The sequence below is a fragment of the Catharus ustulatus genome, chromosome 10, assembly GCF_009819885.2.
Source record: "Catharus ustulatus isolate bCatUst1 chromosome 10, bCatUst1.pri.v2, whole genome shotgun sequence".
In the NCBI taxonomy this organism is placed as follows: domain Eukaryota; kingdom Metazoa; phylum Chordata; class Aves; order Passeriformes; family Turdidae; genus Catharus; species Catharus ustulatus.
Genome location: NC_046230.1, coordinates 1,030,372 through 1,042,856, shown reverse-complemented (window position 1 = coordinate 1,042,856; position 12,485 = coordinate 1,030,372). Strand labels below are relative to the sequence as shown.

Here is a 12,485-nt window from a genome sequence, read left to right as displayed (position 1 = left end):
ATTATGCTTAATACAGGTTTATTTGCAAAGGTTGATGCAGGAGGTCCTGGGGTTTTGTTGTTTTAATTTTTTCAATAAAAACCACGCCCAGTTCTGAAGATGTGAGCATCCTAAACCCAGTTATTGACAAATGTGAAGTGTAGTCTGCTTAGACTATTTTGAACTTGTGCTTTATTTATATAGACTGGTAAGACGCCAACTGCCCCAATGGAACAAGCAAACTCTGCAGAGTCACACTAAATTAATTCTGTGCTTTCTCAGTTTCTGCCTGGTTCACAACAGCTTCCCCTTTCAGAAAGCTGCCACAGTGTGAAGGCTTTTTTCTCCTGTCATAACTGCTAGTGGTAGACAGAGAATAACACTTTTTCTTCCCAGGAAGCTGGTGCTCTCTGACAGCTGTCCTGCTCCCCAGATGATCCTAACAGACATGTCACAGAGATAGGGAGCAGTCCCTCCTGCTCCAGAGACAGCCACGGAGCCTTTACAGCTCACCCACACCTTCCAGACAAAAAGTACTGTAATATTTCCTTCTCTCAGTCTTGCAGCTGCAAGGATTGACAAAACAGACCCCACACCTTCCTTTTTCATTCTCCTGGGATGACTGCAGAGCTCAGTGCAAGGAATAAAGTCTGGAACAGAGTTTAGTGCTCTAAAAAGCAGCTCAGATTTGAACTGTTAACAGTTCTGAAGGTCAGAGCTGGCAGCAGAAGCATTTAAAACATTTGAAATGTCAGCAGCCTAAGCTATTATAGTGGCAGGCAAATACATTCTGCACCAGAAAGAACTTTTGCACTGCTTTTGTCCTGTCAGCATATGCATATAGATGCAGCATTTAATCAAGGGCTGAAGATAATCTCACTCCTGGACAACACACGTTCTCTGCTAAGCTGAAGAGGACTGGAAAAGGTTTTGTCATAAAATACCTGTGGATCCAACATCAGCTGGGATTACTGCTGATCAAATTTAGCTTTCACCTCCAAATTTAATGTAGAGGCAGATGTGTGTACCATTTTAAACCTTTAAAGTTTAAAAGGATAGTGCTAGAAATAATTCAGCTTTGTAACTAAAATCATATTAATCATTAGAAAATCAGCCTCTTGCACCTGGACACCAAATCTAGCCTGATGTATTTACACACTTGTAAGATTTTTAAGGTTTCAATGCTAATCATTCATAGCAAACTAAAAGAACAGAGTGAAAAAAATGGTAATGGGAATACTGGACACAAGCAGGGTCATAGCAACATCAACACCATAAAAACTGATGCTAAAACATTTCAGGTTTTCCTGGTAGAAACTAAAGGGGGTTTTATTTTAAAAATAAACTATGGTTTTGCTAGCCTAAATGAAAAAGGAACTAAGTCTCAGTGTCTTAGTTTTCTATGTGCACTTCTGGTAAAGGAAACTCTTCTTTTTTTAAAAAAAATATATTTCTCAATCTGATTAGCAGATCAATCCCAGGGATGTTCAGTGAGTCACACACAGAGAAATTTGTTGAATATGGTGCCTCCCAATTACTTTCAATCTCTGATGAATTGAGCTTAAAACCGAATGTAAGTGAAGAAACACAGGAACAGTTAGCCAAAAAAAGTCCGGACAACTTTGAATCATGTTTTATATTTTAAAAAATGTGAAGTAATATAGAAGATACAAGTTGTACATTTCTCCTTTAGAAGTTGAATTGTAATTAGACTTTAAAAGTTCAATTAACCATAGGCTCACATCCTCACTTTCTTTCAAGAGTCAAGGATCCTGGTGAAAGACTTCGCATTTTAAAGCAAACACCATAATGTAAGTGTTCTATTTCATTTATATCCTTGAGTAATCCATGCCAATTCAGACCTGGATCAAGAACAGCTCATGAAACATGATGAACAACCATTCCTACCTGGCAGTTATCAAAATGAACAGCCACTACAAGGTTTCCACTGTAGAGCTTATCTTGGAAGCTCTCTGGGATAACAGGCTCCTGTTCTGGTGGGTAAGTGTGCTTCAACCAGTCCATCCAGGAGAGACCCACAAGTGACTGAATCTTTTCCTCACTGATTCTCCTCATTTTAGCTCGGAAGTCATTCACCTCAGGATCTTGTAAGGCATCGAACTCATGGAGACCTGAAAGAATTAAAGGAAGCAAAAGGATACAGAGCTGTAAAAGACTGCCGACCCCATTTAAACCATTACTAGTTGTAAGTTAGGATGACACAAGTTTCCTTCAGACATCTCATCCAAAATGGGTGCTCACAGTTGAGTTGGGTTCTACATTGTCCTGGACATCAGCGGACTTCCAAAGTTACTTGGACAATTCCCACTCAACCTGGCACGAGCACTATTTTGAACAAGAACCAATGTATCTCTCAGGTACTATGAAGTGGAAAATCCAACTTTACCCTGAGTTCAAGGTAGTTTGGAAAGTTTTAAGTCTCTCCTCACAAGAGTAAATTTTTAAAAAGCATAGTAAATGCATCATAAAGACCACAGAGCAGAAGTGCATGCAAGCTATGGGGTTGTCAGAAAAATGACATCATCCTTTAAAATTTTGCTTAAAAGCCAAAAAAGAAAATCTTCTACTCAAGTCAAAATGACATGACTGAAATGTCTACCAATCCAAGACCAGTAAAGTTCCTTCTCCAAAACATGTAATGAAAGAATACACAGGGCAAGTCCTGCCTGACCAACCTGGTGGCCTTCTGTGATTGAGTGACATCAGTGGACAAGGGGATGGCTGCGGATGTCACCTACACAGACATCTGTAAGGCCCTGGACATGGGCCCCATGATGTCCTTGTCTCTAAATTGGAAAGAGATGTATTTGATGGTGGACTGTTCTGTGGGTATGAAATTGGTTGGACGGTCACATTCAGAGGGTCACAGTCAACATCTCAGAGTCCCAATGGAGATGAGTGACAAGTGAGTGGTGTCCCTCAGGGTATACTGGGACCTGTGTTATTAAATAGCTTCATTAATGACATGGACAGGACTGAGGGCACCCTCAGCAGAGCTGCAGATGACACCAAGCTGAGTGGCATGGTGACACACCCAAAGGATGGGATGCCAGCCAGAGGAACCTGCACGAGCTCAAGATGTGGGCACCTGGGAACCCCACTGAGGTTCAACAAGACCAAATGCAAAGTCCCACACCTGGGTCATGGCAACCCCCAGTATGAACACAGGCTGGGGGATGAGCAGATGGGGAGTAGCCCTGCCCAGAAGCATTTGGGGGTGCTGGTGGACGAGCAAGGATGAACAGGACATGACCTAGCCATAAGCACTCAAAGCCCAGAAAGCCAAACGTGTGTCCTGAACCTCACCACAAGCAGTGAGGGCAGGTGGGCAGGGGATTCTGTCCCTCTCTTCTGCTCTGCTGAGAGCTCACCTGCAGTGCTGCACCCAGCTCTGGGACCCCCAGCATAAGGGGGACAAGGACCTTCTGGAGAAACTCCAGAGGAGGGCACAAAGAGATTCAGAAGGCTGGAGCACCTCTGCAATGGAGACGGGCTGAGAGAGCCTGGAGAAAAGCAAGCTCTGAGGAGTTTTTAAACTAAAAGAGGGTAGATTTAGATTAGATGGAAAGAAGAAATTTTTTACAAGGAGAGTGCTGAGGCACTGGCATCAGTTGTCCAGGGAGGAGGTGGATGCCCCATCCTCGACATGGTCAAGGTCAGATTGGACAGGGCTCTGAGCAACCTGGTCCAGTTGAATGTGTTCTTGCCCATGCCAGGGGGGTGGAAAGAGATGCCCTTTAAAAAGGTCCCTTTCAACCCACACCACCCCACGTTCCTAGGATACAATGGAAAGCGGTGACTTTTTGGTACTTCAGGACATGTAGGGCCTGCAAGTATCTTTATGTTTACTTGTGCACTTTGAAGGACATTGTCCAAATCACACAAAGCACCCAGCACCTTTTGAGAACAAAGCACTAAGTTTAGAAACTCTGACAAGAACACATTTTTTCTCTGCTAAGGTACAGAATAGGGACTGCATAAGGCAGGGTCTCACATAGCTCTGATAAACCAAATATTCAATCACAGAATGTGAATCTCTGTGAATCTGTCAGGATCTGTCTGAATGGTTAAACTGACCAACTGTTCCCATTGTCAGCTCTAACAAATAGGCAGACACTGTATTGCTGAAATCTAAACAAAACCTGCAGTCTTTATAAGAGACCTAACAATGGCTCATTGTTTTAAAACAAGTGGTATGACCTCATATGACCCTGTCAATCTTGATTGTATAACCAAGTAGAGTAGATTTGAAAGCTGAAAATTCTAAAATAACATCAAGAATAAGTTACTGTGAAACCTTTAAAAATAGCTTTTCATTGTTCGATGAAAATCAGTGTCACAATTGAGAGCAAAAACAAGAATCATTGTTAACCAACTCAAACACCATATATAATAAAATCATAATAATTTCTAGTTCCTTCTGAGTATCCAGTTTGCTGGTAGGTTATTTATGATAACACTGCTCAAGGATTATACTGTTCTTCACTTAGTAATAATAATAATATATATTTCTCCTTATCTACAAAATAAAATTTGTTTCTGATTGATGTAGCAATATAACACTGAAATGCAATACAGAAAGTAGCTTTAAACAACTTTCATGTGTTTCATCTTGAGCATTTAAATTCTTTCCAACTATATCAGTATTTGTTTGACAAAGGGAAATACTGAATTTATTTTTTTAATAAATCCAGTCCTACCTGTCCATTAAGACCCTCATACACAACAAAGTTTACCCTCATTTAAAAAAAAATTAAATGGAAATACCTTTGCCTATAAGGACACCTATTTTGGAATCCAACTTTTCTCCTGGATCACAGTTCCTTGTCACTAGTTTAAGGACTGGAAGAAAGGGTCTAACATCACAAAGTCTCCGTGTTTCATCCTCTAATTCTTCATGTACAGCAGTCTGATTCACACATGAGAACATGTAAGAGTCAATCTCCATAAGGAGATGAAAGAGTGGGTAGGAATGTGCCTGTTTCCATAACAGCTGCAATAAAAACAAAGAAATACATTTTTTAAAAACATTTTTTAAAAACAGGGACATGTCTTAAGGCACTGAAGGTAACATGTTTCCATTTATGTTCCCAAAAAACAGAAAAGAAATGTGTTTGGTAACTTGGTTCATTTTTATCACTAGACATCATTATATGTTTGTTTCTCTCACTTCTAGTCTCTACCTTGAGTGCGTTCCACGACAGACCTCTGTAGTTGGCATCAGCATTCCTTCTCTTTGGAAACAGCTAAATATCAACAGTACATGCTTATGGCATGTCCAGTTTCCATGTGCCACAAGCAGTAAGAAAACCAGACAGCTTAGTTCAATTCTGTTACTACTGTCACTTACACATTTGTTTTTAAATTCTTTATCACTTGATATCACTTATTATATTAGGAGTAGGTTAGTCTGTGTTGTAATTCATTCATTGCCTCATTCCTCAGTAACTTTTCACAATGTCCTCACATGGCCATTATCTAACCAAAGGACAGTAGATCGTTTTAAGTATCTGTGGTCACTTCCTTACATTCTCCCCTTCCTTTCATTTGGATATTCCCTCACATTTTAAGTCACGCTCCAATTTGTACAAAACCTTTAAGAAGAGGCAGACGTAGTTTTTAAAGCAATTATCTTTGGTGCCAGTCAACAGAAAAAGGAGCCAATTTGTCACTTCTGCACTAAAAATCTAATCAGAGAAATGTTAGACCAGCAAACAATAGACTACCAGTGTGTTAGAGAAAAGTTCAGAGCAGCAACACAGCATTAATATAGAGCTGTTAGAATAATCTCTGCCAAACTGTAACTTCCCAAACCTTAGCCTCTGCCCAAGCCTCCCCACTTCTTTATCAGTCAATCTGCTGGGCACGTGCTTTCAGTACCTCATTTCTATGCCTGCTAAAATTCATTACTTGAATTGCCAGAGGGCATGTCAAAATCAGAACCAGTCCTCATTCCAAACCTTAGTGAACTGCCCGTTTGGTGTTACCTGTTTAATCTGAGATATGGTAGCATCTCGAGGGACATCCAGGTTGATGTAGATTCCAGTGGGCAACAGGAAGTCCACAGATATTGAGCCATCAGCACCAATCTGTGAATCCACTGCCCAGATGTCAAGGCTGTCTGTCACGGCAGGAGGCATTATGGAATCTCAATAATATCATAACCACATGGCCCTAGGGGGAAAAAAAACTAAAATTCAATATACTTAACCTCCTATAATTAGACACACATTTTAAAGTCTTTGGAAGGTTTACATAAGCCTGCTTTGTACAGCTCAGCTTACAAGTCTGAGGTCTCAAATGCCAGTATTGCAAACACATAAGCATAGTTTTACTCATTAATGTTATGTAATATAATAAAACTATTTGCCTTGCAAAGCACTAATGTTGAGATGTTTATATCATTAAAACTAAGTAATAAGAGGAAAAACTAATTAGAAGTTAGCTGAAACAAAGTTAGAAATTCATTTCAAGTTCTCTCTAAAACTTTACCTGTGTAAAACACAACCAAAATAAACTTCTTGGGTGAAGAATGGCAATATTTCATATGAAAACTCATGATCAGTTTCATTATTTTATTTTTTTGCAAATTTCTTGTTAGTTGTTCATGAATGTGGTCAGTGACATTCACCTTTAAAATCAGTCTTAATAGCAGGAAAAAATTCTTCAACTCTATTAGAAAGTGTCCTTTTCCTCTAAAGACACTTATCTCAATTTGTTTTCACCCTTAGAGAATGATCACTGAACTCCACCCACTGTGGGAACTGCATCCACTGCAGGGCAGGAGGAAACCCTGCCTGTCATCTCCTCCAGTTCACTCCTCTGACTTTCTGACTGTTTGTCCTCTGTATTTCAGGACATTTTTATTTACTCCTGATGCTACCACCAGATTTTCTGACCTTTCCATCTTCTTTTTTGATTACCACTCTTGAAAGCTGAGCTTTCCCTTCAGCCATGGCTCACTGAATCCTTTACCTTCCTCAGCGTCCAGACAATGCTCTTCAGCTGCCAAAGGGATGGGAAGCATTGCAAAACACTGTTATAAAGCACTTTAACAGACAAGTTACCCCTCCATCTTTTGAATTCTTGTTGAACAGCACAAGACGTGGGAAAATCACCCTTTGTAACAGAAAATGTCAGAATGATCAACTCTACTCGCAGTTTTCCAGTATTTCAATTACTCCTTCCCTTCCCCACAACAGATAATAGATGATGCCAGCAACACAAAAATCAACTTGCCAGCTCAAAGCTGCCTCAGGTATTTGACAACAAACTCCACCCTGCCTCTAACTGCCATGTAAATAAACTGAATAACAAGACCCAAATCATTCCAACACCTTTCCATCTGGACTTAGCAAAGCTGTGAGGACCAGCACAAGCTGCCAACACATCTTGCAACCACACTAATGCATGGATCATTTAATATTTTGTTTTTACTAGATAAAAATATACCAGAGTTTTTATTAATACCAAATAAAACACCTTAAAATTTCAGAAAGCATAAGTACATAAGGAAAAGTATTTTTCTCAATAGAAACAATAATTAGGGAGCTGCTACCATCATTACTATGAAATAATAGTTTTACCACCATTATGTCCACATTTTCCTCCAAAGAAGTCCACTACACTGAGCAGATTGAATTAAAGCAAAAATAATTGGATGTGGTGGTGTGGTAAAAATAACAAATTATATATGAAGGTATTTGATATGAAATACCACAGTTTACAAATCCATCCATTCATCAAGTTCAGCATGGTGTATGAGCTTTAAGCTGTCTAAAGGAAAGAAATAAAATGTTTCTCCATCATTGCACCCAGCACAGACATCATTATTGGAATAACATAGCATCTACCCAAAAAACAAACTCAGACAAAAGGTGTAATTCCTCATTACCAATCAGTATATTTTCCACTAAGCTACTAAGTTAATGGGATACTCTGTTTTCCTCCATGTAGTAACTTGTACTCATAAAATGCTGGCTGCAATTCTGTTCTAACTGAAATTAGCAGTCAGTGAAAAATACTACTACTATATATTTTTCATATTTGGAGGCACATATTTGCAGTTATTTTCTGTGGCCACGAGGGTAAAATAAAGAGGTATTTCCATTACAAAGCATTACTTGGACAGGTACAGCAGCAAGGAAATCTGTTTTATGTAGTTATTTTGTGTACAGTTCCTTTCTCTTTAATTCAGTGTACCTTTGCTATTTTCATCCTTTCAGATGTTTTTCACAGTTGCAGTTGTTGAAACCACTTTAGTGCACCAACAAGAGTTTAAAATGTTCAAAGAAACAAGACCTAAAAATGCTGCTCCATATTCTGGAGCCCAAACACCACAACACAGAGTTATAAAGGTCTCGTACTTGTTTATAATTACAGATTTCCAGCACAGACACAAGAATGTTTTAAAATTCCATTTGCATTTTCAATTAAAAAGGGAAGAGAAGCCATTTCGCCAATCTGAGCATGCTGAGGAGCTATTCATGCTTTCAGGCACTTACTTAATATTTCCTTCCTCAAGGAAGCAGGTCAGTGTGTTTTGCAGCCAGCACCCTGTTTCTGCCCCAAGAGCTGACATCACAGAGGCCGAGAGAGAACCAGATTTGATCCTGAGAAACAGGAGACTGCCAACCCACAGCAGCTCTGGGGATGAGTCACAGCCCCAACTGGGAGATGTGTGGTGGCACTGGTGACTAACAATATCACATCTAGGAACTGAAACAAAGGCAAAAAGCCATCTGGATTGGGAGTAACAGCATCAGAGACATTTTAAACAACTGCCAGCTAAAGGAAAAAAACAACAATTCGAATAATAATAAAAAACTATTTCAGGCTGTTAACCTCATAGCTATTCCTGCCCACTGCCACATCAACAACAACCTCACTTACAAAAGAAGGAAGTAATTAAACCAGCACTTAACCTTGGCTCCTCAAGTGTCTAATAGATGACTTTGAATTTCACAGGAGTAAAGCCCAATATAAAATGCTTTTCCAAGGCACAGGTAGTATTGACAGACAGCATTCAAACCTTCCCATGTAAAGTGTAAGTTTTCTCTAAGCTTTACCCCGCAAATTTCAGATTCCTATATGTGTGTGTGTGCCCACACACTCACCCTCCTTATCAATTTGTATTTTAATATACCAGCGGTTCTGCCAGAGATGCTTACACTAATGAAAAGAAATGGAACACAGATGAGTAGAACACATGCAGAAAAAGGAAATTTATCACTTATCTTCACATTTATATATATAATGTACACAAAGAAGAAGCCCTAATAGAGGATTTCTCAATTGGGCGTTGCTCTTGTGGTTTTTGAAGGACCTGCCATCTCTAGGCATACAAAAGCATTTGCTGTGGTGCTAACAGCCTCATTCCAGAAGCCAGGAGACCTCACAGCTTTCCCCCCATCTCCCAGCAAAAGTACATCTCATCATTCAATCAACGAGACCACTGAAAAGAAAAAAGGAAAAAACAAAGAAAGAGAAGGGCTAGCAGAAGCAGGCTGCTTCTTCATTGATTTCTAAAACAGTTTAAGGAGAGACACAGTCAAAAGTAAGCTGCACATATTTTTTATGTGAATTGCAGCCCAGTCATGTTTTGTCCCTAACCAAAACAGAACTAAAATTGTAAGTCTTGGATTAACAAAACCCAGGCATTCAGAACATCCCCAAGAGTTCCAGACTTATTCTTTAGACTAAAGGATCAGTAGGATTTCAGAAGCTGTGGTTATACGTTGGGGCTGTGTTCTCTTTCTAAACTATCCGCCCATTTTCCTGAAGGCAGGCAAACTATATTGTGGCAAGCTCAAAACCATCCTGACTCCTTCAGGACATTGCTGAGAGCCCAGGACCACTCAGCTGCAAAGGCTTCCCACACTGCAGCCAGAGCTGGTGAAATCAATTTTACCTGTGCTGGGCAGTTGACTTGCACATGCACAGGAATTAAATCAATTTTACCTGTGCTGGGCAGTTAAGTTGCACACCTGTACTAGGTAATTAAGTTGCACATGTACAGGGATTAAATCCAGGAGGTGCAAATAGCTGACATCAGACAGTGGCAACTAAGGAGATACAAAGGATAAGCATGGGAGGGAGTTTGTAAGGTTATCCTGAAATTAAGAGCTGCCCAAGAACATGCTCACAGAGAGCTTGTCTGGAGCACTACAAGAAATGAGACATGGAGTAACAATGCAATGAACTCTCCTTTGAAAATAATTTATCATATCAGAAAAAGACTTAGACATCAAAAAGTACCAAATCCACTTGAATTGCCAACACTCAGCACTTATCTGTGTCAGATAAGTTCTTCTAAAACCAACTTTTGGAAGAATGTAGCAATTACAGAAACTCACACTGTGTCATTAAATCCCTTACTTCTGAACTCACCACAAATCCCCTATCACTCATCCTCTGAGATCTGTTTTTCTCTTGTTAAAAGAACACCAACATAAAATCTGTTGGGAAGGATGAACCAGGAAAACCTTATAAATATGATTGCCTAGCAAAAAATTCTGAGAATATGGAAACCATAAGTGAGATTGAAATGAAAGCCATCTTTGAGATACCAAACCTTAGTTACTAAATAACTAGAAGACAATAGGATGGCCGGCTGAAAGGAATCCTCCTTGATAGAACAATGCCTTCTGCTGGACTGCAGGTCCAAAGGTCAGAGAAGACCCTGCTAGCTTGGCAGAAGGGGTCCAAAGAGTCGTTTTTAGGGTTTAAAGTGTAATATAGTACGGTAAAGTAATGATTCTTACAGGCTGTATGAAAATGCTATAGGATTTGTATCTTGTATTAGATTGGTTAGTGGAAATTAGAATATTCAACACAGAAGAAGATTTATTGTGTTGCAATGGGAACCTCGCTCTCTTAGCTCTTACTCCCTTACTTCCTTCTTTTACCACTCTCTTAGCTCTCTCTCTTGCCTTTTTCTTGTACCCTCTCACTGCCCTGCTCTGAGCTGTGGCTGCAGCTCCAGGCAGGGCCTTTCACCCATGCCCTTTTGCAATAAACACAAGTTCCAAGACCCGGCTATAGAGCGATCTCTGTCTGTCCTGACCATCCAGCCGCTGCCAACAGCCTCGTACAGACTCCTACAAAAAACCAATGCAACGTTCAGTGTTTTATCTTGAACTATAATCCAGAAGAACACTAATAGAACACAAGTAGCTGCAAAGAAGGTGGTAATTATAAACGCACATATAATGCAGTGTCAGAGAAAAATATTGATGCCCTGTTATCTCCCATAGCATTTATTCTCCTGAGCACCAAGTCTTTGGAAAAGTCTTTAGAAGAGCTATCTCACATCTGAAATTATGTCACCCACGCCTGAAACGTGGTCAGTTCTCTCAGGATGAAATCAGTATGCTATCATCCCAAACACATGGCAAAAAGCTAGAGGGGAGGATCATTTATATATTAAAAGAAATTTTCCAGAAGAAGTAAGTTTCTTTTACACCACCTCTTCTAAACGCAGGTGCATTTTAAGTGCACATAAATATCTACAGCTCAAGTTAAATCTAACGCTGGATTTACTCTTCATTAAACCCACGAATATTTACATAAAGGACAAATATCAGAAGCTATCTTGGCTTGGATATGCAAAAACTAAGGGCACTTTGCTTATCCAGATTTTTGCTTTATGCAATAAGTTGTTACAACTGTTGAGCACCGCATCCAAGAGAATCATCACTGTGATCAATACATCTACTGCTTGCTCTGCCATGTGGCAGTCAAGGGGCTAAAAAAACACAAAAGTCTTGCAGTAGTGAAAAGGGTCACCCCATCCAGATACACAGGAGCAGTGTTTAAACAGTATCTTACTGTCCAGAACAGACAAGATGACAATCTAACCATAGCCATTTTCTAGGAAACAGCAGCAGCACATCACGTAGTCTAAGCAGGAGAAACACTAAGCACTTACGCAATACAATTATTGTGATAGTTTTCCTAACTGTGTAAACATCTATAAAAAGATGAGCAAGCCATAAATTAAATACTTGAGAAGAAACAAGGGAAAATAATCTAGTAGAAAGATGGAAAAGGAGTCTGAATATATGCATAAGATCAGGGCCAGTTCACAGCTCAGTAGAAGTACATCCTTTTCTGTTCCTCAATCTGTACCAAATTCCTGGAGCCCAGGACAGTGTCCGAGAGCTGCCTGGGACTGCCACAGGCTGTGACAGGGGCACTTTGGGCACCAGCTCGACCCTCTTCCCTCATCACCCCTGTCCCAACCCCTCAACACTCCCATTCCATCCCCTCATCACCCCTGTCCCATCCCATCTCCTCATTGCTCCCATCCCATCCCTCATCATCCCTGTTCCATCCCCTCCTCACTCCTATCCCACCCTCTCATCGGTCCCACCCCATTCCATCCCCTCATGGCTCCCGTTTCCTTCTCTCTCTGAGGGCAGCCCACAGCCAGAACAGCGCTGTTCAGCTTTTCCCCCTCCCGGTCATCCCCTCCCATCCTGCCG

General features: G+C 40.3%; 1 protein-coding gene across 5 annotated transcripts in view; it reads right to left on the bottom strand.

Annotated features, from left to right (window-relative positions):
- The window catches only part of PIK3CB (phosphatidylinositol-4,5-bisphosphate 3-kinase catalytic subunit beta), a 90,037-nt gene that overhangs the window by 30,402 nt on the left and 47,150 nt on the right, over positions 1-12,485 (bottom strand). For 4 of the 5 annotated variants that reach the window (XM_033068581.1, XM_033068583.2, XM_033068582.2 and 1 more), the window contains 3 exons: positions 5,988-6,174; positions 4,768-4,993; positions 1,888-2,111 (listed from right to left, as the gene is read on the bottom strand). In XM_033068581.1, the coding sequence (XP_032924472.1) occupies positions 1,888-2,111; positions 4,768-4,993; positions 5,988-6,140 (603 nt within the window). In that variant the 5' untranslated portion in view covers positions 6,141-6,174. Of the gene's footprint in view, positions 1-1,887; positions 2,112-4,767; positions 4,994-5,987; positions 6,175-8,504; positions 8,719-12,485 lie in introns of those variants that run through there. The other variant, XM_033068584.2, reaches the window with a different exon arrangement.